Source organism: Mixophyes fleayi, chromosome 3 (assembly GCF_038048845.1).
Source record: "Mixophyes fleayi isolate aMixFle1 chromosome 3, aMixFle1.hap1, whole genome shotgun sequence".
In the NCBI taxonomy this organism is placed as follows: domain Eukaryota; kingdom Metazoa; phylum Chordata; class Amphibia; order Anura; family Limnodynastidae; genus Mixophyes; species Mixophyes fleayi.
Genome location: NC_134404.1, coordinates 283,407,668 through 283,434,195, shown reverse-complemented (window position 1 = coordinate 283,434,195; position 26,528 = coordinate 283,407,668). Strand labels below are relative to the sequence as shown.

The 26,528-nt window shown below is 39.9% G+C and overlaps 1 protein-coding gene across 1 annotated transcript in view; it reads left to right on the top strand.

Annotated features, from left to right (window-relative positions):
* SOS1 (SOS Ras/Rac guanine nucleotide exchange factor 1) overlaps positions 1-15,055 on the top strand; it is a 105,393-nt gene extending 90,338 nt beyond the window's left edge. The window contains exons 13-22 of the mRNA XM_075203705.1: positions 146-249; positions 476-698; positions 1,976-2,095; positions 6,367-6,529; positions 6,807-6,924; positions 7,969-8,141; positions 8,682-8,798; positions 9,253-9,517; positions 11,275-11,393; positions 13,802-15,055. Coding sequence (XP_075059806.1) covers positions 146-249; positions 476-698; positions 1,976-2,095; positions 6,367-6,529; positions 6,807-6,924; positions 7,969-8,141; positions 8,682-8,798; positions 9,253-9,517; positions 11,275-11,393; positions 13,802-14,281 — 1,882 coding nt within the window. The 3' untranslated portion in view covers positions 14,282-15,055. The remainder of the gene's footprint in view (positions 1-145; positions 250-475; positions 699-1,975; positions 2,096-6,366; positions 6,530-6,806; positions 6,925-7,968; positions 8,142-8,681; positions 8,799-9,252; positions 9,518-11,274; positions 11,394-13,801) is intronic.
* Positions 15,056-26,528: the final 11,473 nt, after the last annotated feature.

Genomic DNA, 26,528 nt, shown 5'->3' with positions numbered 1-26,528 from the left:
AGGCATAATTTTTTCAATAACCAGCACAGTTTCAGGGTCCAAAATGAAAGGCGTTACTCTTTTGTAGTTTCTAGCATGTAGTATCGCTAAATCTTTCTGTATTAAACATAGTGGGAATTAGATGTTTTATTCTGTTTATTTTCAGGGTTCTAAATGTTTGTCGACATTGGGTAGAACATCATTTCTATGACTTTGAACGAGATGCAGATTTGTTATTGCGACTAGAAGAATTTATAGGAACGGTCAGAGGTAGGAGGTTTAAATCTGCATTTAAATAAATTCTAATTGCATTTCTTGTTTACCAACATTTCCTTGCACACAGTTTATCTTTTTCTGTTGTCCTTTTCACAAATTCTAGTTATTTCTTTTAGTGTAAAATTCAATAGTATTGTATTTTCACTTCTGTATTGACTAAATAATAGCACATTAAAACTACTGGATAAACACACCGCAATAATACCTATTTCTGTTCCAGGAAAAGCCATGAAAAAGTGGGTAGAATCCATCACAAAGATCATTCAACGAAAAAAGCAAGCGCAAGCCAATGGACCTAGTCACAATATAACATTTGAGAGCTTACCACCTTCTATAGAATGGCACATCAGCAGGCCTGGGCAGATAGAAAGCTTTGACTTGCTTACATTACATCCTATAGAGATAGCTCGGCAACTGACTTTGTTAGAGTCTGAACTTTACAGGTATGGCTTGTTATTTCCTGAATGTTCTGATCAGCACTGTCAATACCCACATAACGAACTGGGGACCTGTTAAGAATTATGATCATCGACTGTGCCATCACAGTGAAATTGTAATCATAAAAATGAATAGTATTTAAATTATTTGTAGTTTCTCCTTTCAATTTTATCTGTTTCTATGTTTGCTGATTTAGCCATACTTAAAGGAGTACATTGTCCATACATTGTCTGTCTTTTGTTTGTTTTGTCTTTTTAAAAAGCCTAATTTGTGAGCATTAACTTGTATCTTACCATTTACCCCTTGACTACACTGTTCTCCCAGTTCATATGGCTCCTAGGTGGGGAGGATTTAGCATAGCCCAGCCCCTCCTTTACTCTGATTGGTGGACTTTGCCCTTTCTTTCACTTTTATCGAACCTGGTGGCTGAGAAACAGACAGTGGATGCTGCCCAGATGCTCTGATTGGGTTTAAAACATAATCCCTACAGGCAGGATCCTCTGCCTTCCCCTCTACCAGTATTAAAACATATGTGGTGTGCTGCTTGAGGGGAGGGATTGACCCAATCGCCTTCTTCTGGATGCTCCATTGTCTAGGTGTTCCCAGCACTTGACCTTGAACAACCTTTCACTGCAGGCAGTGCAGTTGCTTGTGCCCATTGCCTGACCTTGATTGATGTTTGGTTTAAATATATGGCTCAACTCAAAGCAGCCAGACAAACGGCTCAAGACATGAAGGTTGTTCTTTTATTGATAGAAGTCTTTAGTGACTTATATGTTGACAAAACTTCTTTTTAAGCAAAAGCATTTGTTATAATCTCATAGACCAGAAATTTTACTTTACTGCAAGCAGCTGTGTAGCTGTTTATTTACAAAGGTATATTTATGTAAAAGTTTAAATAGTTGATATGTAGTAAGAGGTGAGATGAAATTTTACGTAAGGAGTTTGGCTGATGATTTATAGGGTTCTCAAGAAAATTGTGGCTATCTAATTGTTGGTGTAACCAAAGTGGAAGTTCAGCAATGGCTGAGTAGCCGCAAATTGTTTATCCTTTCCATTTACACTGATCACTGCCAAATCATTCTGCTGTCTAGATCTACTGTCCATTCTACATTTAGACTTAGCAGAAGCATAGTTTACAATTAAAGAAAATACCAGGAATATACAGTTTGTCGTTCCATAGCCTTTGCTGAATTTCCCCTCCGGTTGGCAAAATATTCTTCCCTGTGGAATTTGTATCTTAATATTTTTTTGCATTTTTATTTTTTTTATCTTTTCATAGAGCTGTACAGTCGTCTGAACTTGTTGGTAGTGTATGGACTAAAGAAGATAAAGAGATCAACTCTCCTAACCTCTTAAAAATGATCAGACACACCACCAATCTCACTTTGTGGTTTGAAAAGTAAGTAACTGGATGCATTATTTCACCTATTCTACAGTTTACCCCTTTAGTTATAATGGCTGCTTCATAATCCTGCCTGCCAGAATCTAACTGGATAAGATTTGGGTACTCCAGATGAGAACCTACACCCTTAACCCAGGTCTTACCCAAACACCCTACAGTAGGTTTATTTTGCTAGATGGCGATACCACTTAAATGTAATCTGTAATTATTTATTTTGGGTGGGTTAATAAATACACATGATATCATTATCAACTTCCGCCACTGCTTTCCTCCCACCATGAATGAAGCAAAAGAAGCTTTACCCACCTCTTGCTTAGTCATGGCAATGTTCTCACTGTATGAGCTCTTGATCTGGGCAGCACTGTGGGTTAGTGGTTAGCACTTCTGCCTCGCAGCACTGTGGTCGCTATAAATAGCTGATGATGATGATAGTCTTTTAATGCTGTGTGGACCATTGTGTCGTTTTTACTACATCACACCAGGTTATCCGTGCCTTTTTGTTTTCAATCTAAACTTGGTGATGTCTTACTTTTGATGCACATTTGCTGTGTTATTCATGCATTCAGCGTGTTCAGTTCAATGGAGCCTTTCTGAAAACATCAAAGCGCTGAGCCGGACACCATTTATTGCTGGCTTTCATTTCTTCTTCATTGAGCTTAATTGCATATACCAGTATGTGTGTAACGTGCCTTCTATGTCATAGAAAGTTCAGTAGGCCATTTTTCCTGTACCTTGAAATTCCAAAGAGTGTATAATGCAAAATTCTGTTACCTTCAGCTTTGCATTCTGTTTTGCTGACATGCTGTGTAATAAAATGCTTTTCTATAAGGGCATTTCCCATTAGATTTACTGGGATTCTGTGGCAAGTGCTACCAACTCTGACAATATAATAATATAATAATATAAGAAAATATGCCTTCTACTATAAATTGGCATGACCTAGTTTTTAAAAACAACTGACGAATACAGGTTTGTTAATACTAATCCTCGTCATTTTGAGTTCAAGTGTTTTGATGATTTGCCTGGATGAGTTAGAAAATGTATTTGTTTTATTTAAAGACTCTTCTTGTCACACTCTCTTGAACAGTGGCTTTTACAGGATGCCTGGACTTATTTTGTGTGCTTACATTGCTCCACAACATTTCAGTAAACAACATCAGTGTAAAAACTAAAAAAACAAACAAAGACAATGTACATTTGCTTGTTTAAACAGCAGAAATGGAGATTACGTGGGTAAATAAAACATATACTGTTAAGTTTCATAATGCACCAATTGTAGGTGACCTTTTAGTACTATGATATTCCAGTTTAAGTCTGCAGGCAGCTGTTTACAGACCGTTACTGTTCTGGAAAAAAGCGGTGTTATGTTGAAAGTAACAGTTCCATTGTGTAGTAAGCTGTGTGCTTCCTTTAAGCGTGTTTATGCCATATAATGTACCTTCATGGAACATTGCCAATATTTTGCCAACATAATGTGTCTGTTTTCATCAACTGTATTCATAAATGTTAAATTACCTATTAGGGGAAAGCTGTTTACATCTTGTTAATACCTGGAAACTTAGTAAATCAGGCACTGTTTAATTGAACGTATTTCCTGCATTTCCTACGTCGCCTTGCTATTGTTGTAGCATTATTTTTTTATATGACCCATTTTAGATTTTGGTTGTTTTTCAAATATTGTCTCTGTTTTTGCCTCCGTATATTATGTCTCTTGTGGCAGTGGGGTTCACAAATGTTTGTCATACTGTAATTAAAATGTGTATTTTATTATTAGATTGTAATATAGTAGAGCACTTCCTCAAAATATTATTTTCTTTAAAGGGCAGTATATCTGACCTATAAAGTACAGTATAATTTCATAGTATCTTGAAATGAAAGGACCCAGTCTGAAAGACTTAATTATACATATTAACATTAAGAAAATTAACTTAGACTGCCTCTTTTCTAAACCTTTACTGCTTTAATATACAAGTCCTTCCTAGGAGAATATGCCCACTGAACATGTTTATCCCCTTATATCCTCAATGGCCACACACCACTCCGACATCATGGCAGCATTGGCTCACACATCCCTCCGACATCATGGCAGCATTGGCTCACACATCCCTCCGACATCATGGAAGCATTGGCTCACACATCCCTCCGACATCATGGCAGCATTGGCTCACACATCCCTCCGACATCATGGCAGCATTGGCTCACACATCCCTCCGACATCATGGCAGCATTGGCTCACACATCCCTCCGACATCATGGCAGCATTGGCTCACACATCCCTCCGACATCATGGCAGCATTGGCTCACACATCCCTCCGACATCATGGCAGCATTGGCTCACACATCCCTCCGACATCATGGCAGCATTGGCTCACACATCCCTCCGACATCATGGCAGCATTGGCTCACACATCCCTCCGACATCATGGCAGCATTGGCTCACACATCCCTCCGACATCATGGCAGCATTGGCTCACACATCCCTCCGACATCATGGCAGCATTGGCTCACACATCCCTCCGACATCATGGCAGCATTGGCTCACACATCCCTCCTACATCATGGCAGCATTGGCCACACACCAACAGAAAACACCCCTCTTTATTGGCACCAGCACGACATGTTCACCCGATGACCTTGCACATACAGACAATGCATACACAGTCTGGCCAGCGCTTACAATCAGAGTAGACCGTTATTGATCACAATAATGGCATATCAATACTGATTATGCATATATACACAAGTTATACACGGTGTCAATGAACATAGGCAAAGCTCATGCACACAACATACCCACACTTACTATGTACACACAGCAAATATTGATATTCACACTAACTACTACAATAAGTACCAAACATACTTGTTGAATACTGCCACTGACCATACACATATACACACATCTTTAATGCCAATATATGCCACACATCCACACTGACCATGAATATACAGCCTACATATTGCATACCAATACACAATTAATAGCTACAGTGATCATGAACTTACTGTACTATACATATACACACCACTGTCCTCCTTAGCTAATATACCCCCATTCCCTTTTCTTTTTTCCCCCCCAACTCCTTTTATCATTAAAATACTAACTTGCTGGCTGTCTGGCTTAGATGTCATCGGAGGACACTTCTGTCCCAGCAGTCAAAGATTTCTATGCTCCTCAAGTGCAGGACATTATAGACAACCAAAAATAGTTGCCATCAAAATAAAGCTGCACCAGTTTCAAATAATGAAACCTTGAGAATGGGAGGCCAATGAGTTTTCACTTTGTGAAAACAATTGTTTCAAAATAATTATTTAATATAACATTTGCATGTTTTTTGAGTTTTTATAATAAGAGCCATGGAAATTATTATCTTTTATAAGGTGCCACAAGACTTCCACAGCGCCGTACATAGGAGGTTACAACAAAGTTACATAAATACGTACAGATAAGCAGAATAATGCGTGGTTGAGGTTAACAGAACAAATCCCACGACACACAAACAATACAGCACAAGTTAAAACGGACAGATAGTGGGCAGATATGAGACACTCGAGCACAGGACCCTGTCTTTGAGCGCTTACACTCTAAAGGGAAGGGATAATGACAGACAAAAGGAACAAAGACGAAACTGAGGCCACCATATAGGGTGGCCTCATAATACCACTGCTGGTCACATAATACCTCCTTAAGGACTGCATGTAGTCGATGTGTTGCAGTTTAGACAGCCCTGCCGTACATGTGTTGTTTGCTTACCAGCCAGTAGGAGGAGGTATTTTTCTTTTTCCTCTTATTGGCTGCTCAATAGGTAGAGCTGAGCGAACTGTATTTCTATGCGGAGTACTGACAGCCTGAGTGGTTCTCCCCATTCATCTGTCGCTGTCTGCTGGTTTTCACTTAAATTACTGCAGGCAGCAGCTTATACCCAAAGCCTGCCTGACGGAAAAGGGAGATAGTGAGTTTGCAGCAGAAATAGCCCTCACTGGTTACCCGTTGGACAGCTGCCCTCTATGTGATCAGTGGCTATTGACATAGCCTATACTTAACAAAAGAAAAAAACTTGTCACAGAGGTCAGCGTATAGTATATTTGGTATAGTAGCCATTAAATAACTTCTGTATTCCCTAGACAAAATATTTCTTTGTTTTGAATGAAGTTTGAGAATATTCTTGTTTGAGAATTTCACATTTTTCTCTAACCTTTCTGTGAATCATACATGAATTACTTTATTGAATTGTTTAAACAATTTGTTCTCCTCTGTTACCCCATAGATGTATTGTAGAAACAGAAAACCTTGAAGAGCGAGTGGTTGTTGTGAGTCGAATCATTGAAATTCTTCAGGTCTTTCAAGAGCTAAACAATTTTAACGGCGTACTTGAAGTTGTAAGTGCCATGAACTCCTCACCAATTTACAGGCTCGATAACACCTTTGAGGTGAGTATTATTTTCCTGTATTTGATGGGTACAGTTAAATAATCACATCATCATTGCAAAGTTTTATATTGAGGGTTTTTCCAGGACAGATGAAGCTTTTTTTAATGGTAATATACTGGGAAACACAGGCAAATAAAAATATTAGGAAGAAATAGATTTCGCCATTGGTCACTTTCACTCAATCAGATTGAGTTTACCGCAGACTTTAATTAAATATTTTTACTGACTATATACAGTTATAATATAGTTCTTTAATGTTCTCTTCGTTTTTCTTCAGCAAGTACCAAGTCGCCAAAGGAAGATTCTAGAAGAAGCTCATGAATTGAGTGAAGATCACCAAAAGAAATATTTGGCTAAACTCAGGTCAATTAATCCACCATGTGTGCCTTTCTGCGGTAAGTGTTTCTTCTTTGATTACCATGAAGTAGACACGTATGGGGGGGGAATCAAATAGCCGCAATGTCCCTCAGAACATCGCAGCCGTGGGATTTTTACAGAAATCTCTGCTGTAATGGTAAAAATGTGCAGCCACATCGTGGCTAATTGAATTCCCCCCATAGATGTTTTCGGAACAGTGTTAAAAAATGCATACATTGGACTTCAATTATCAGTGAATAATATTACTGAATATGTTGTATGTTTATTTCTTACCTCATTTTACTTCATGTAACATTTATTTCACCACTTTCTGCCTCAAATGAAATAAAAGCAGAATCATTGTTGATGTGTATAAATAATGAAAGGAAAGTGCGCGATGTTCAGGGTTGAAATCTCACCTCTTAAACCAGTAGGATTGCTGCAATCCCCGGCTATGCCTGTGTCCGCGTAAACCATTGCGCGTATGGATTTTTATGCTGAACTACAGCACTTGTTAATCTGTACATTTTGTTGTTGGGTCTCCCACAACTCATTTAGATTGTAAGCTCTTTCGGGGTGTTTTTTTTTTCCCCTGTCCTTATTATTCCCAATTTACATTGCTCGTTACTTAATTTTTTGTAGGGCTCTGCTAGGCACCATATAAATCTAATTGTACATGTATACCCGGAGTGGAGGCAGCAATTTTATAGGCTGAACAAACTACCTCTAATGATTTCACAATGGTATGGAATGTGCATTGTGAATTCATTTGGAGTTACAGATAAATTTGTGTGTCCGTCCCCCCCCCCCCCCCCCCTTTAATATTTTTCTCTAGAATTAGAATTGTATTTGTTTTACACAAACTGTTCTTTGATCCCCACACTTTTTTTTACGTTGTCTACTTTTGTGTGTTATATTTTATTTTTTGTCAGCAGTTGACAATATATTTCTAAATACCACAGCAAACTAAATAAATGCTGATACCAAAGCAGCAACGAGCATAATCTGTTACTGAAGAGCAGAGAGAGATGAAAGGTGTGTGCGGGGCTCTAATGTACAGCTCTGGTTTTTCTCTACTTTAGGAATTTATTTGACTAATATTTTAAAAACAGAAGAAGGCAATCCTGATTTTCTGAAGAGACATGGGAAGGAACTGGTGAATTTTAGCAAAAGGAGGAAAGTGGCCGAGATCACAGGGGAGATACAGCAGTACCAGAATCAGCCTTACTGTTTACAGGTAGAGGCTGACATCCGGGTAAGTTGACATTATATTGTGACATCTTGGTTCTGAAGTAGGGAAACAATTGTACCCAACTTGGTTATTACGAAGTGAAGAAGTATTCCATTCCTATGAGGTGTAAAAACACTATTTTAGCTTATATGAGATAGTAAAAGAAGTTTTATGATAGTCTTAATATACATATGAGCCACTCCAATCCTGGAGAACAGACTTCTGTGAAACTCACTTTACATGCACCATGTAGGCCCACTCTGTACCTGCCTGAAGGATGTTGCGGTTTAAACATGTATTGATTGTTCTCCTTTATGTTTCTAGCTGTTGTAGCTGAATCAAATAATTTAGTGTTTGATATATAGATATAACCTAATATGGAGCTGTAAACAAAAAGAACAATTGTAATCTTAAAGTGGAAATAAGAGTGATTTATAAGAAAGTGGCTTAACTTGTTAATATAGGTTTCATGTCTTTAAAGCATGTATATTTACCTCCAGTTAGCACCATATGTCAGTCATATTTTATCCTACAAACTGACCTAAACTGCTTGATTAATTTCAGAGATTTTTTGAGAATTTGAATCCAATGGGAAGTGATGCAGAGAAGGAATTTGAGGATTATTTGTTTAAGAAGTCTTTGGAAATTGAGCCACGAAATGCAAAGACTTTGCCAAGATTTGTAAGTAGCTCTTAGCTGTACAATCCATCCCCATGCACTTTTTACGTTTACAACTTCCTATTGAAGTAAGATCATTTGCAATTTATTTTAAAAAAATTCTGTTCTATTTCCGTGGGAAGATAAGTATAGATTAAAGATGATTCTACATGTGATCTGGACTCTTCAGTCAACTTGTACCAAGTGACATAGCGAGTTTCTGAGACAGATATTATTGCAGTTACTTTGTTTCAACAATATTACTACATTCTGAAAATGGTTAATCCTTAGTTCTGCAAAGAAACTGCATGGTGTAAAATTGTTTTAAAACAGAAAACAAAATTGCAAATTTTATCATTTGGGATAAGTGTTAAACAAATGAGTAAAGATATAAGATCAGTTTACACAAAACAAGTGCTGCTGAACTTTTGACAATTGTTTTGTAGTAGATTGTGACTTTTGTGAAAATGTTTTTCAGCAAAAAAAGTACACTTATCCACTGAAGTCACCTGGTGTGCGGCCGTCAAACACAAGACCAGGTACGATGAGGCACCCTACACCATTGCAGCAGGAACCAAGGAAAATCAGCTACAGTCGCATCCCTGAGAGTGAAACTGAAACTGTAGCATCTGCCCCAAACTCTCCTCGGACGCCCTTAACGCCACCTCCACCATCTGCGGCATCCAGCACCACTGATGTCTGCAGTGTCTTTGATTCAGACCCATCAAGTCCCTTTCATTCACGTAGGTGCCATGTTTTTACATGTTTTCTTCAGTTTGTTTGATCAGTGGTTGCACACTGCTGTAGCTTTTTGGCGTTTTCCTGGTTATCTGGTAATTGCTTCACTCCCATGTTTTTTACATCCTTCTCTGTAATCAGCCGCGTTCTGTCTCATGCATTGTCCTTTAATGACAGGATGTACAGGGTGTGCATACGGATAATGTCTTTGATCATATTCTTGAGTTAAATATGGTTAGATTTTATAATCCCAATCTTAAGGAATTAGAAATTTATACCTATACAGACACAGTAGCCTTTGTCTTTTTTTACATTTTATTTTCTTAGTGGAATCAAAATGGATTTAGTTGGGAATTCTTATCACTGTTCGACACAAATCACTCATGTAAAATAAGGAAAACACTATAAAGGTTTGGCTTAATTACCAGTAAAGAAAATGCAATAATTCTTGATATAAGTATCCCCCTTGGTAGAACCATTTTCACTCACAATCACAGCTGAGTCAGCTTGTTTAATGCTCTGCCAGCTGTGCAGAGTTTAGATTAAATTATTCCACAGATTCTCAATAGAATTTAGGTTTGGGCTTTCTATCCAGAACACTGGGTTTTTTTGTTTGTTTTTTTTATGTAAACCAGTGTAATCTGACTGTACTGTACGCTTGGGGTCATTGTCCTGCTGGAATATAAATCTTCATCCAAGTCTTGGATCTCTTGCCCACTGCAGCAGGTTTTGTAAGTTTGTATTGAAAGTTTTGTACATAAAAACATGTGAAAAATAGCAACAAAATTAAGAGGATAACATTAATAAGGAAATGCTGCATCCTGACAAGGGAGAGCACTGGGATTTATCTGAATTCGGTCAATCTAATTTACCTCTATAACAAGTGTTCCAGGCCATGAAGCAGAAAAGTATCTCCATAGCATTATGCTCCTGACTCCTTGAATCACTGTGGACATAATGCTCTGAGAATGATGGGCAGTGTTAGTATGGCAGACATGGTACCTAGTGTTGAGGCCAAAAACTTCAATTTTGATTTCATCTGTGAATCTACTTCAACTTATATGGGGCACATGAGTATATGTGTGCATGTGTAATTAAAAACTTTAGAGGGGTTTTTGTGGATGGGGGGGAGGCGGTTCTTTCCATGATCTAATAAAAAAGTATAAAAGGGGTGAGTAGTTTTTCATGAGACTGTATTTGCACACTGCATATTTGAATAATGTTAATGTAGCAACATTTTATGTAGTGCTGCATAATTAAAAGGCACAAAAACACTGTGTATGAATACAAAACAAAGCAAGAGTGTAACGTTTATATTTTTCTCTTTTACGTATTCACTTCACACAGCAGTATGTATTAATTAAAAGTGCTGAACCTGTTGTATCCTGTGTAAACAATGTAAGTAATCTCAAAATTAATAGCAATGCACACGCATATGTGGAGACCTCCCCAAACTACTGAAGGAGCCAGCAACTCTCCCAAAGAGCACTTGCCTGCTCCAATCTGTGTAATGGTTTACTGCTGTGAATGTCAGAAATTGCATGATCAATCAACTTTCTCTTTTCCTACGTCCCCTCTGGCATCGCCTGGAAGCGAGGTTGGAAAATTAGTCAAGTATAATTTACATTGAGATTATGGTGTTTCATTGCCACCTGGTGGCCAGATAGCTCCTTAGTCTGTATACCAGCTTATTGTCTGTAGCACTTATCGTTCACCTTTATAAACCATGTATGAATTAATATTTGAATTGGAATTCTCTTAGGTTCCGCTTCAGTATCTTCAATTAATTTCCCTAAGAATTGTGATGATATGCAGGTTCCTCCACCTGTTCCTCCTCGCAGACGACCAGAGTCGGCCCCAACAGAGTCCTCCCCCTCAAAGGTAAAAGCAGAATCTCATTCCTATAACTACATGGTGTATATATGATAATATTGCCACTCAAATGATAGGTACTCCCATATATCCATGGATTTTAGTTGCTGTCCATAGTATTTAGTAGAAAATGTTTCAGGATTTTAATTTGCAATTTATAGGATACAAACTGTGTAATGAGGTCAAAAGCCCCTCAGTTCTTCTTTACTCCCACCCCACTTCTAGAGGGGAAGTGCCAGTTTTGTAAGTGCCCTTGGCCAAAGGCTGAACACCACATCAGTGTCCCGTATCAAAATTTGTGGTAAGGCCTAGCGATGCCGGTCTACCCTCTTGAAGCCTCTTATGACCAAACGCAGGGAGACTGCACATATGCAGAGCAGACCAAAATGAGGTGGGGTATATTGCATCTACCACTTTTTCTGTCTCATAGCATGAAGGTGGCTGGATCAAGGATGGTCTCTCGGAGACACAACTGCTGGTAAACATTCTGGAGATCCATATTTTCATATGCTCGGCAGCGGTAGACTCTCCTCTTGAGGAAAAAGGCTGTCTTGACATATTCTGTCTGTGCTACCCAGGAAGTGGGCTATAATCACCAGTTTGGCAACTGTACCCCAATCGTAATGCATAATTCTGCTGTGGGTTGAACAGATGGTTTCTGCTTTGTCTTTATTTATATTCTTGTGTCAGCACTTTGAAGGCCAACTTTTACAGCCATAAGCCACTGGATCTTGCAACTTCCTTCCAAACATCATCTACCAACTTGTAACTTGCTGGAGTCTTACAAGACCTGTCAATTGTATTACCATTTTTGGCACTGCTTCCCAAAGTGTTGCGGAAGCAGCTACTGGATTTGCAACATTGGACCTGATGCACAGATCTTGTGACATTGTCAGCAGATCTCCCATTGCACTTTATGCTGCATCTGAACCAGTTGTCTGGGTTATTTGCTTTATCATAGCCTCATTAGATTGGTTTGAATGACATGAATCTTGATATTGCATCTCAAGGGATTTGTGTACTCTTTCAATAAATGAAAGCCGGTAAATTCTAAGATCTGGAATTCTTACATCTAGTGCTGTCTCCGCCATTACTGGCCCCTCACATGCCTTCACTGTCTTTAGGAGAGACCAGAAAGTTCAGGCACCAGCCTTTTTTTAGTGCTGTTTAAGAAGCAGATGGCTGTGATTCTGGAGGTTGAAATTTCTTTAAATGGATGGCACATACTCATCATCCTTTTCAGCAGTCAAATCACCAGTGGGATCTTAGAGACAGAAGGACCCATTCTAAAGGCTCAAATTGTCGTCTTTAATCAGGCAGTTTATTTTGGCTTGTAGAGTCTCAGAACTGCTGGTGCTTTCTAATGCATCCTTTCTTATGGTTTTCCATGAGGACAAGTGGTACTTCATACTATCCTTTTATTGATTAATGGTCTTTGGGTTTCATGTGAGCTAGGATGTTGCATCTCCTTGCCTTTCCCATAAATCCCCTATCCTTCTAAGGATTCCAAAATCCAAATTCTGTACCTGAAACAACAAAACTCAACACAACACAAATGCTTATGCCTGCACTCCATCCAAGTCCTTTTTGGTAGTTTTTGAAGGAAATAGAATGGCAAGGTTGCTTCTAACCTATCCATTTACTGGTGGGTTTACTTCACAATCCATCTGGTATTTCCTCTATATAATAAATTGTTTCCACTGGGTGATGGCCCATATCACCAAGGTAGTGTGACCTCACTGGGTCTGTAAACACAGGACAACAGCTGAGCAGTACTGAAAAAGGCCATCACAGTAGATGTTCAACAAATCTTTGAATGTTTTAATTTCTGAAGAGATGAAACAAATGTACTGCCCGTGGTGTCCTTCTAGGAACCACACATGTCCTCACTAACACAAGATGAAGTACCTCCATTAGTAATCTGGGTCTCTGCAGTTGCTGATGGGAAAAGTGGATTTACCTAGCCGTTTAATCTGAGAAGTGCCCTGCTAGCTTCATGGCAAAGGACTCATCAGGAAATAAAAATCTCTTGTTATAATTGTTGTGTAATCTCAGATTTAGATTTTGCAGACTAGGGATTATAATCATATTGTTTCTCCTAGTGTGCAGTATGGTGCATGAGATACTGAGGGCAAAAATAAAATGCCATCATAAAAGGAATATACTGACTGTTTAACAAATTATATATATTTTTTATGAACTGTTTTTATTGAAATCAATAAGTATCAAGTACAGCCAAAAACCCATTGTAAAGTAAACATTCCAAGTACAATGAGAATAAAAAAAGGGGGAGGGAGGGGGTATAAAACTTAAATTCCCTCAAATAGTCCTTGTAACTTTGCATTTTTATTTTCGTTCGCTATAATTTGAGTATAAATGCTGGGCATAATGTTTGTTTCTGTTCATTTTATTTTCAGATTATGTCTAAACATGGGGACAGCCCTCCAGCAATACCACCACGACAACCCACGTCAAAAGTATTCTCCCCACGGTACCCAATGTCTGACCGCTCCTCAGTCTCTGAAGGACCTGAGAGCCCTCCACTTTTACCACCACGGGAACCTGTACGTACTCCAGATGTCTTCTCCAGCTCTCCACTACACCTTCAACCACCTCCACCTGGACGGAAAAGCGAACATCCCACCACTTTCTTTCCCTATAGCCCTTCACCATTCAGCTCACCTCCACCACAGACTCCATCCCCCCATGGAACAAGAAGACATCCCTCTTTAGTAGTGCAAGATCTAGAACTTGTGACTGGTCCTCCTGTCCCACCCAGACAAAGCACTTCTCAACCTATTCCGAAACTTCCCCCAAAAACGTATAAAAGGGAGCCTCCGCATCCATCTATCCACAGAGATGGACCCCCATTGTTGGAAAATGCCAATTCATTATAATACACTAAAAGCTAAAAACTTGTGTTTCTTCAAAAACAAAACATTCATGAAAGGATTAAACTGTAACTGCAAAAAATGCCGTGAATTTAAACCGAATTAAATGACAGAAGGGACATCCTGTCTCCTTGCTATTCCGCTTGGATGCATATTACACCATTAAAAAAAAAAAAAAAAAGACTTTGTTAAGCAGGAGTAAGTGTTTTGCAAACCGTTAATGATTAACAGCAAAATAGTACAGATGGAAACCGCCATGTTATGGCCACACATTGTTGAAGAGATTCAAACTAGAGAATATTATGCACTTTTTATTATATATATATATATATATATATATATATATATATATATATATATATATATATATATATATATATTTACACATACATACACACACACTAAACAGGGATATTTATATCCTACTTAAATTCTCTTTTGCTTCGTGCCTCTGCTTTAAAATTGTTTTCTAAAATCACAAGAAGCTATGTGATGACTATCTGTGGTACCCAACTTTATAAAAGTAAAGTATAGCGTTGTATTGCCCATTCAGTTTACAAAGTATTCCATGAGTTCTATTGGTACCTGCCTCACCAAAGAGGTACTTTTTTTTTTTTTATTTTACATTTTTTAATTATTTTTTTTTATTTTTTTTATAAACACATGATTATTGTGCCAGTTAAAAAAAAACAAAAAACGGACATTTTAGCTGGAAAGAATGTGTAATTATTGCCTTCAAACAGGAGAAACAGTCTTATCATTAAAGCAGTAGCAAAGCTATGTGTGGCATTTTCTGCTTGCGTTGTTTGATGACGTTAGAAGGATGATAATATTAATAAGTTTGATCAAAACACTAAACAGCACAAAGTACACAGCACTGAACAATGTTAATTAATTTAAATCAGTCTATCCCTAGTGGATAGTACAATCAAAATTCCCTTTCATGTGCACACACTAGGGCTAGCTTGGTCAGAAACTAGTATGTTTTTTGGACTATGGTAAAAATTGGTGGAAACCCACACAAATGCAGTAAGAACTATGCAGATATTACCCTGGTTAGAATCAAAACCAGCACAAAACCAGCACTACTTGTGTCCTCCTGTATTGTTGTTTTATGTAAAGTTGTGTGGCAGTTTATATATTAGGACATCTTGTGCTTATTGCATTTGGGTACAATTACAATAATACTCAGCCCCTCCTTGATGATGAGGTATCATGAATAGTAGCTGAAGAACCAGTTCCAAGTGAAATGTGTGAATTGAAGGCACTACAAAAGGGTCCACCAGTAAACATAGCCATAGGAGCCCACTGCTGACTTAAATGAATATTTATATACTGTAGTACATACATTTATATACTATAGCATACAACATTAAAAATGTTTGGGGACAGTTTTTGGTGTTAGTCACTTTTCTCTGCAACTTTCGTGGCCAGTCCACGTACAGTGGGTGCTGCCTTCATAAATTGTTGGCTATTACATTTAGACAGATATAGTAGTGAGCACCTGATACACAGGATATTGTATGCAATATTCGTTTTATACGTTGTCTGAAACATGCATAGTAATTCACTTACCGTCTCACTATATGAGGAGGTGCTTTTTATGATGAATTCTGATACAAATGGTTTATATATAATCTAAACTGTTTGTGACTGTTTTGTGATTTATGTTAGTTACATATCAACACATACAACTCTCCATATTTGGTCTGATTTGGATCTTTTCTGTACATATTCACTGTATTCAATGTGGTCTATTTAAAATCAGGTTAATGAAAATGTTTATTTCTCATTCATCCTATTTGGGGGGGAACTACTTAACCTTAGGTTATAGAGGGTGTTTGTGTTGGAGTAAGGCACTAATTCTAAACTTAAACTCTATGAATTCCAGCTCCTCCCCTTCTATACCACTTTACCAATCGCTCCTCTGTGTTTTCCTTTGTGTCCATGGACAACGGTACCTTTCTTTTTAATTACTTTATTTTACTTAATTGTACTTACCTCTGTCTGCTGCAGACTGCGCCTATGAGAACACCACTTCTCTGCTGCTCCCCTCTTATTGAAATGGCTCCCAAGGGGGAGGTCAGCAGGACAAGATAGTGATTGTGGACCCCATGGCAACGAGTGTCAGCTACACTGGACTGCACCCCAGGAGCTGGGGCACCTATCATCACAGCTTACAGCGGTCCAGGGATTCAGTCCTCTGCAATACAGAATAGCACAGGTCGTCGGGAAGGAGGGTCAGGTAGGGAACCACCTAAAAGTCAGCAGTGCACTAGGAATAGACCTGGCAGAAGGAAGGACAGTGCCATACCTGACCTGGGCTAGCAAGGGAGGTGCCTTTCCCCAGTGTATCATGTCCTCGTTAGGCTTTTGATGAGGAAAGCTCTTCAGAAATCAGTCTCCTGATCACTTTAGTGGTGCTAGAAGTTAAGAAACTGTTTTGCCTTGGAGCATTTGATATATAGAACAGTCTATTCTTAGAGACGATGTGGGCTATGTGTGTGCTCTCCTTTCTGGAATATTTGGTTGAAAACTGCTTCTATTGCCACTCTGTTCAGTCATGGTACTCTTCCTTAAGGATATCCGATATTGAATTTATTTAGCCACTGTGTTCTGTCACTTTACCCTTTTATTAATTTTACATTCATACCGATTGCATTTAGAAATACTGTTTTGGTCTGGCTCTGCAATAGCACCTCACAAAATTGTGGTGCTCTACTGGGCAGTATGTGTGTATGGATTTGCACACATCACATCTCTTTCTCTCCCATCACAGAGCTGACAAGGTGTGCAGTGCATTCTGTGGAGGTAGGTGAACACATTGCAAAAGCTTGAAAACTCTAGTACAGGAGTTGGCACAAGTGTCCTGCAGCTGGAGAAGTTGTTGGAGACCTCGACATCCAATAAGCATCAAGGACATTCCCATGTCCATTTTATGTAGGTTCAATATCGTAACTCCTCTCAGGAGGAAAGTGAGATTATAAAAGTCTCTTCTGATGACCTGACAGGATTGTAGGATGATTCATCCAGCAGGGAGGTGGTTGAAGAACTGATGATAGCAATTAGACAAGCCCTCAAGTTTCAGGATGCAGAGGCACCTAAGTTTCTGGATATCTCCTTACTCAAAAGGAAAAATAACCAAATTGTTTATTTTCATTCATCCCTCAGTTGACTGAACTTCTGGGTGAAGCTTGGCATAAACTATATAGGGGGTTTCAGGTTCTGTAGAAGTTTTTACTTTCCCTTCTTGGAAAAAGATATAGGAAAATGGGAGATTCCACCAAGAGTGAATGACCCCATTACCTGTCTTACAAAATCCACCTATTTTCCAAACACTGTGCTTTCCTTCAAGGAATCAAACAGAATATGTGAGGACATTTTGAAATCTCTCTTGTAGCAGCAGGATTGGGAACATCTTTCAGGCCACAGGAGGAGAGAGACCCTTTCTCCCAGTTAAGGCACCAAAGCCAAAAACATCCAGAGATTTTGCTACTTGCATTTTTCTCTACAAGGGGTCTGTTACCAAAGATGTAAGCAGAAAGATCTTTGGTGGGACTGCATCTTTACTCTTTTGGGAGCAATGGATCAGGTACTCTTTGGACTTGTGGTATAGAGGCATATAGAAAGAGGTTACATCTTGGGATCTCCATACAGGTTTTTCTTCACACCCCTCCTGAGACAATAATAAAAAAAACCCCAGGAGGCTGGCTCTTCAAGGGGTCATCTAGTCTCTATTGTTAGGAGTGATTGTCCCACTTCCAAAAGAGTAGGAAGGTTTGGTTTATAGTCAAACCTAATTCTACAGAAACCAGGCTTGACTTTTTTTTTTTTTTTTTTTGCCCATTCTGAATCTGAAGTCCTTAATCTTGCTTATGTTGGACAAATCCAGGATGGTGTCCATTTAATCAGTCATAGCCATGGAATGAAATAAATTTATCACCTCCATGGACATAAATGATTCATATCTCCATATCCCAATCTGGGAGTGACATTACAGCCTTCATAGGTTTGCAGTGGGAAAATCACATTACTAGTTCAGAGGGCTTTTCTTTGGTCTGATCACAGCACCTAAAGGTTATTCACCTAAGTTATGGGTGTTAGTGCAGCTCTTTTTTTTTTTTTTTTAGGTCAAAAGGGATGTTCTTTCATCACTAAATTTTTGCAAGGGTATGGGGTACAGAACATAAGGGAGTCAATAAAATGGGGAGGGAGACGAGGGGAGTCTCCTGAGAGGGATGGTGATGTAATTGCTCAATGAGTATTACAACACAACATAATCCACAGATGATACTATACAAAAGAAAAGAGGAGATATTGTCAATCCTTTGTAGAGAGAGTAAACATGACATTGCCCAATGCAAAAGTATAAACCTTCCCAGGTACAGCACAAATAAAACAATAAACTACTAATCGTCCTGGGGGGAATCAGATAAGGTTTGAGGTGACTGTGTAGGAGAGGGGGAAGGGGATCCTCCATATGCCCCAACTCCCTTTGTGACATACCCGTGCCAATTAAACTACTTCATGATGGGGGTCGAAGCAAAGGTAGATTAGGATTAGATTAAGGCCTGTCGATCGTCTCCATCTCGAAACTGCTGGATTTTAGAGATGATTCTAGACAAGGTAGAGGAAGCGTCAGCCTTCCAATTTTGAGCTATCGCTGCTCTGGACGCTGTTACGATATGACACAGGAGACATCTGTCATGTTTATGGACATAGTTGGGATAAAGATGGAGTAGTGCCATGCCTGGATCCATGACAGTGTGCCCCCCGCCCCCCTCCCCAAACAGTGGTAATGAAATAAAAAACCTCTTGCCAAAGTGGCCGTATGATGGGACATGTCCAAAAGACGTGAAATATATCAGCTGTTTGGTTGCATTGACGCCAGCATGGTTTCCTTTGGGAGGGCCACATAACATGGAGCCAGGCTGGGGTGAGGTATAATCTGTTAACCAGTTTAATGTGCATCTTTGTGTGATTAATATACTTAGATATGCGGTGCGAAGTAGTGTAAATAGTTTCCTGCTGTGGGAAAGGTTAAGGTGGATACTTTGTGGGTACTATGAGAGAGTGGAGATACTGATGCCAGAAAGTTATTCCCATCCCCTGTTATGGCCTTTTGTCAGTCTGTCAACCACAGGGGTAGGAGGTAGAGATGGAGTGTGAGGCGTCTTGTAGGCTGAGCTTATCCTGTTGCAAATTTGAGCGTACTTAAATATATCTTTAGTAGGCATATTAAAATGCTCCTGGATATGGAGAAAAAGATCCTGAACATAAAGATCATTTAGAGGTCAGTCCCTTAGAGCACCAGGGGGTGAGATTTGAGCTCCGGGATAAGTTGAGAAAGGGCCTGAAGGGAGATATTACGAGTTGCAAATGATAGTTGAGAATGTCGGTTCATTAATCTATCCCACATCAGCAGAGCATCTGAGATGGAGAGGAGACGACAGGAGGGATATAGGCGAGCATTTTTAGTGGTCCGCAGCAGGTCTCCTAAGAGAGAGTAGGAGCCCTGTTCCCAATCTACCCATGGCTTTGCATTAGGAAGGAGAGACCAATCTCTGAGGTAGTTTACGATGCAGGCCTCTTGGTAGAGGGCTAGATTGGGGAGTGCCAACCCCCCTTGTTGCTTAGGGATGGTCATATGTTGGTAAGTCTGAAGGGGACATTTTTGTTTCCTTACATACGATGGCATCAATTTGTAAAAAAGATCCATATAATGTTTGGGTACAACATAAGGGATATTATGAAAGATATACATTAATTTTGAGAGAAGCATCATCTTAAATCTAGCAATATGGCTCAGCCCTTAATCAATACCTGGGTGCTTATTGATAAAAATAAACTGCATCTCTTGTCCTAACTAATTTGATCTTGACAGTGGAAATGCTGGAATCGAATAGCAGGGTCAAAAATCCAGTCTTGTTCCAGCCCAGATTTTTCTGGGTCTCCTTTTAGATATCAGTTGCCAAAGCAAGAAGCGAATGGCATTGTTATTGGAGGCAGTGAGTTTGCACTCAAAATTCTAGCCGGGAAGTCATGGTCCAACTGTCATTTGGCAACACAGTTTAACAGACTGTATCCACACACTCATCAGTCTTGTTTGTGGTGGTTGAAAATCTCAGCAAGTCAAGGCCACACATAAACATTCTCGAGCTAAGAGTGGCGGTAGTGGTAAGCGCAGTCACTGATAAAGGCCAGGGAAATTCAATTTCATCAGACAATGCCATTGTGGCATATATAAATCACCGGGGAGGGGACCATTTGGCAGTGAAGGATACAGCCAAAACATTACTCCTGGATTGAACAACAATCTCCACTGTATGTATCACAATGGTGAACAATTGGGAGGCCAACTTCTTGAGCTGGCCAGCTAGAGGTTTTTAATTTCTGACATGATAGCCTCTTGGCTGGATTACAAAGTAGCTTGGTGCTGTGCAAGAACAAGGGATCTGAAGGCATTCATAGTGGAGGCTACTTCTAAAAGAAGATCTGTGTCACAGTCCATTTTAGGAGGGTAAACCATATGACGATGTCTCCATGAGTGATGAAACATGCATGAGTAATCTGAAAAACCTTTTCAGCTCTTCTACCGTGATGTCTCTATTCAAATCCCCCAAGTTTTTGTGAACTGGGGCAATGCACTAAATAGAGTCTCAAGTTGTTATTTACAATGAGTTTATAGAGAGTAGATATCGCGCAGGAGGGAGGTGAAGTGGATATGCATAGAGCCTCAAAAGCAATGAGGTGTCTTCAAACTACCTGAATTCAGTTACAGGAGATAGAAAGTGGTGTATCTGTAAGTCTTTCTAAACTCTCTGTGGACCCGATTCTTTAAGGAAAGTGCAAATTTTTTTTACTTAAGTTTTCTCCTGGACAAAACTGTGTTATAATGCAAGGGGTACAAATGTTGTTGTTTTTTTTTTTCATTTTGCACGTAAGTTAAGTACTGTTTTTTGTTTCCTAGATCAATTTTAAGTTTCAGTATACAAATAAGCTATCAAGTATTTGTGTGCTACATGAAAAAACAGCCAGTATTTAACTTATGTGCAAACTAAAAAAATAATTTGCACCCCTTGCATTGCAACATGGTTTTGTACAGAAAACTTAAGTAAGAAATCTTTCTTACTTCTTTCTTATTTCTTACTTAACTTCCTTAATGAATCAAGTAAGTAAGGTAATTCTTACTTTGGATTTTAGCAAATCGGCAGACACCCTTTGAGTTCACCACTTGGCCCAGCCAGAAGACCCCAGCTTGGAGCCATGTTTGGAAGGCAGGTTTGTTCCCGGGAAAAAGATTGGATTTGCGAAGAAGTATGTGAGAGGAGAGACCCTAGAGGAAATATAATGATTAGAGGTAGGCTCGGCAACCAAGGGACTATCTCTGAGGGAAGTTGAAGAAAATGTTCTTCAATGAAAGCCCATTGTTCTCATCCATTCTAAAGTTCTGTTTATCATTATAGCTTGGTAGTAGCTGGATATGTGCAGAAGTTGGTGACCGCCTAAATGTTCATGCCGATACATCTAGGAGGAATGCGTATTTGTAATGTTTGCATCAGGTAATGGGGTTTACGGTAATATTTTTATGTTGACCACAGTAATTCTCCCAATCCACGATAAGCGTTTAGAATGCTCATTTTTATAATCCACTTGTAGGGCAGCTAAAAAGGGAAGAAAATTAGAGTGATAAAGCTGTGAGAGATCACTAGTAAAGCAAACCCCTGATATTTAAGGTGGGATGGGTGCCACTGAAAGAGTAATTTGCAACTATCTGGGTTTGAATATTTCGTTTTGAAATTTAAGAGACTCACAAATATTTGGAACTCGGTTACCCCGCTGGGGAGTGTGGTCACAGGATAGGAGATGCTAGTAAGTCATCAACAAATAAAGCCAACTTGCATTCTTGGTCTCCCATGCTGATCCTAACTATATTATGATTAGCTCTAATGGCCCGAGCAAAGGCTTCCATGCATAAAACAAAAATCAATGGCAAAAGCAGAAATTCCTGGCTAGTGCCATTAATAATATTGAACGGCTCTGGTAAGGATCCATTGATCTTTATCCTATCACGGTGGCTTAGTGGTTAGCACTTCTACCTCACTGCACTGGGGCCATGAGTTTGATTCCCGACCATGGCCTTATCTGTGTGGAGTTTGTATGTTCTCCCCGTGTTTACGTGGGTTTCCTCCGGGTGCTCCAGTTTCCTTCCACATTCCAAAAACATACTGGTAGGTTAATTAGCTGCTATCAGATTGACCCTATTCTCAGTCTGTGTGTGTTAGGGAATTTAGACTGCAAGCTCCAATGGGGCAGGGACTGATGTGAGAGAGTTCTCTGTACAGCAATGCAAAATTAGTAGCGCTATATAAATAGCTTCTGCTGATAATATCAAAAACATTATTGAATAAATAGGTAACTACAGTAACTATACAGCTCAAAAACAGTAGTATATTAATGTTAACTGCATCTCATAAGTATGCTAAATACCTCAAATTGGAAACTGGAAAGAAGACAGAAAAATACAAGGAGCCGAGACCAAGTCTTCTATAATAATAATAACTGACCATAGCAAACACAGAGAGAGCAGACATATCTCATAACCCAAATAACTTTAGACATTTTAACAGTGCAATAATCAGTATGATAGAAGGGAAATGGTATCAGAAATATATCACCCATGTGGAAGGAAATGTCAACTCTCAGAATGTCCCTGTGAGGAAAAAACAGTCATGGAGGCTCATCGGAAGAAAAAAACAACCAAAGAGATAACTTCATGGATAGTAGTGCAATAAGACAGAGGGGAGGACAGATATGTTCAGGGCTCTCCAGGGGCACATGGGCTTATCGCCTTATTTGTTTTTTAAGGACGTTGGACTGTATGTAATTGTGTCTCTTCGGTCAAAAGGACATAGAGTCTCAAGTTGGCAGAGGGAATCAGTCCACAAAGGGAGGTCAATCTTGGTATGCCCAATGTAGAGTAGAACAGATCTGATGGAGATCAAAGAGTGGCCGTCTTCCCATTGTGAACCACTTGTAAGTTAAGCAGGAAACCCCAGTGTTATTTTAGGTTGTTCTTGTGTAGTTCATCTGTGAGAAGTTTAAGAGCTTTGCTGTGTACCATTATAAGTCCTGAAAGATTGAAGTTGATTCCATTAGGTTGGTCCTATTGTCCAAATCATCCATACAGGCCTTTAGGGATCGCAGCTCAAGAACTTGTGAGGAGACAGTTATCCTGTGGTTAAGATAAAAGTGATCCGAAGCCTGTTTACCTTCTTCGTTGCTTAAGGTGTCTTGGTGGTTCTGCTTGGTCAGGAGGGTTTTCATTTATGACATTGAAAATGCAATTTTCACAAATCTCTCCAGAAACCAATTACGTCACTTCTAATGGCCATAGTGAAAATGACGGTTTTAAATCGGCAATGGCCAGATCTGCCTGGATTACATTATACAGGCGGTGGGTCCGAACATTACCGCTTTAAAACTGGCATTTTCACTCTGGCCGTTAGAAGTGATGTACCTGATGTACCGTATTTCCCCATGTATAGAACGCTCCATTGTATAAGACGCACCTTCATTTTTTCTCCGAAATGTAAAAAAATATATATTTGCTGTTAAAAAATTTTGTTCCGTTCAACTGAAGTGTGCTGAGATTGTGCAGCAGCCTGCCAGCACACTCTCCCTGCAGGTCCATTCGGCAGAGAGACAGGGAGAGTGTGCTGGCCAGCTGCTCTGACTGCAATCAGTTGGCACAAGTCGCCGGAGGGAAGGGACAGAGGTTGTGTTGCTTGCTCTGCGCTATGGATCAGAGCAGCCGGGCAGTACACTCTCCCTGCCTGTGTCTGCTGCAAGCCCCTCAGCACACTATAGCGGAACAGACCTGCCAATCGCACCCCCCTTCCCCCTCTGGATCCCCCGCTTCCCCTGTATAAGACGCACCCCGTTTTTAGACCCTACATTTTTTTAAAAAAGGTGCGTCTTATACATGGGGAAATACGGTAATTTCTTCCTGGAGAGATTTGTGAAAGGCGCATTTTACATGTGCTGGTCATTAAGCGTGGGGGAAATAGTGACTGTCTGTTAGATTGTAAGTCTAGATTTTTTGTTTGTCGCTCTTACAGTCTTCGCTATTTTAACGTAGCTGTAAGGTGTGTTGGCATTCTGACAGCTGAATAAAACAACCACACCCTTTGTCCCCAGGAGAGAATGATATATCACTGCAGCAGATGGAAATTACTGCCAAAGCAGTGAGGCACAAGCTACAGCGGCCTGAAGGACAGAAGATCCACTGAAAAGGGAAGGCAGATAGAGGCTTGTCTACCTCGGCACCTCAGGAAGGTGACGGCTGTGAGGAAGGCTGGCCATGGGTAATGTTTGCAGCTCCGCTGCTCCGTGCAGTCTGCTTAGATGGGGCCTCTCAGGAGAATACCGCTGCACCATCAGAAAGTCCAGCAGAGAGCTGGCTGGACATCCAGGCATCTGGAGAAGTAAGGACAATATCCAAGTGGGGAGATAGGCAGGAAGGCCGTAGAGTGCCGATCAGGCCACTGACAGATATTGTTAGGCGCACAGCAGTGCAGATATATGATTGGAAGAGACGACACAATCCAACGTGTTTATGGGGGTCCGGGTGCCGACTTTGTGGGGAAGCCGTTACAAGAGGTGTATCAAACAGCTTGGTGTGTCACTTGTGATAGGCCCCAAGATGATCTCTTAAGAATTTTCCGGGCTGCAGTTGGGAAATCTGCAAATGTGTGGACCCTATGTCAATATAGCCCTCTAAGGGTGGTAAAGTATGCAATTCAGGGTAGGGGAGACCCCGATGTTGGTAGATTTTGTGTGAGTCTGCCAAGAGCTCATGTAGAATGCATCCTCTCTCCTCGGCAACTATTATATCCCAAGGTTAAGCAGTGTCCCCCAAATGGATTCAGACAAATGGCTTTTATGGTAAGTACTAAAATCCTCTTTTTGAAATGCCATGTTGGAGCATCTATTCATACATGTGAAAGTGATAAAATTGTCTCCTATCCTGATTAACATATATATGTGTAACAGTCTTTGATATGAGGCTACCATGACATATCTCAAATCCTCTGACAGGGTAGCTTTACTGTCTATATTACTTTTATTAGTGAATGTCTGAAGTTTTATTCACATACAGAACTTTTATAACATTAAAGGAAAGGTAAGAATACTCTTCCCCCCCTTCTCTACAACATATAAACATATTTTTGGGCCTTAAATTTCTCAAAAGTTTTTTTATATTGGGTGGAAATGACTTGGTCAGCTTTGAAAGAGCTGGAAAACTCCAAAAACAAAAATAATTTGGTGCAGATGAACTAATAACATAGCACAATTGTACATTAAAATTAGAGATGCTCAGGGTTGGTTTTCAGAATCTGAACCCACCAAAACTTAGCCGACCTGAGTACCACCCCAAGCCGGCTTGGTACTTTATTGCGCTTTCGGAACTGAAAACGAAGCAAAACGTCATCGGATCCCGCAAGTTTTGGATTTTATATGTACCGCTCTCCACGGAGATCCTGCGCCATTTCACAGAGAAACACAGAAGGAGTAGCAGGGTTGTTGGCAGACTCCAGTGTAGTTGAGCAGCGTCATAGATTAAACAGAAAGAGGAGGGGTGGCAGTGTTCTTCAAAGTCTCCAGTGACATTCTACAAAGTTATAGTTCACAAAGAAACAGGAGAGGTGGCAGTTTTCAGTGCTGAAAGACAAATTATAGGGCTGGCAGTGGTCTTCAAAGGTTCCAGTGACATACTACAGAGATATAGCTCACACAGAAATAGGAGAGGTGGCATTGTTCAGTGCTGAAACAAATTCAAATAATAGGGCTGGCAGTGTTCTTAAAGTCTCCAGTCACATTCTACTGTGCCATAACTCACCCAGAAATAGAAGAGATGGCAGTGTTTAGTGCTAAAACAGAAATTCAAATAATAGGGCTGGCAGTGGTCTTAAAGTCTCCAGTGACATTCCACTATGCCATAGCTCACCCAGAAACAGGAGCCATGGCAGTGTCCTTGTCACTCTCATCATCATCACCATTTATTTATATAGCGCCACTGATTCCGCAGCACTGTAGAGAAAACTCACTCACATCAGTCCCTGCCCCCATTGGAGCTTACAGTCTAAATTCCCTAACATACACACAGACAGACAGAGACTAGGGTCAATTTTGATAGCAGCCAATTAACCTACTAGTATGTTTTTGGAGTGTGGGAGGAAACCTGAGCACC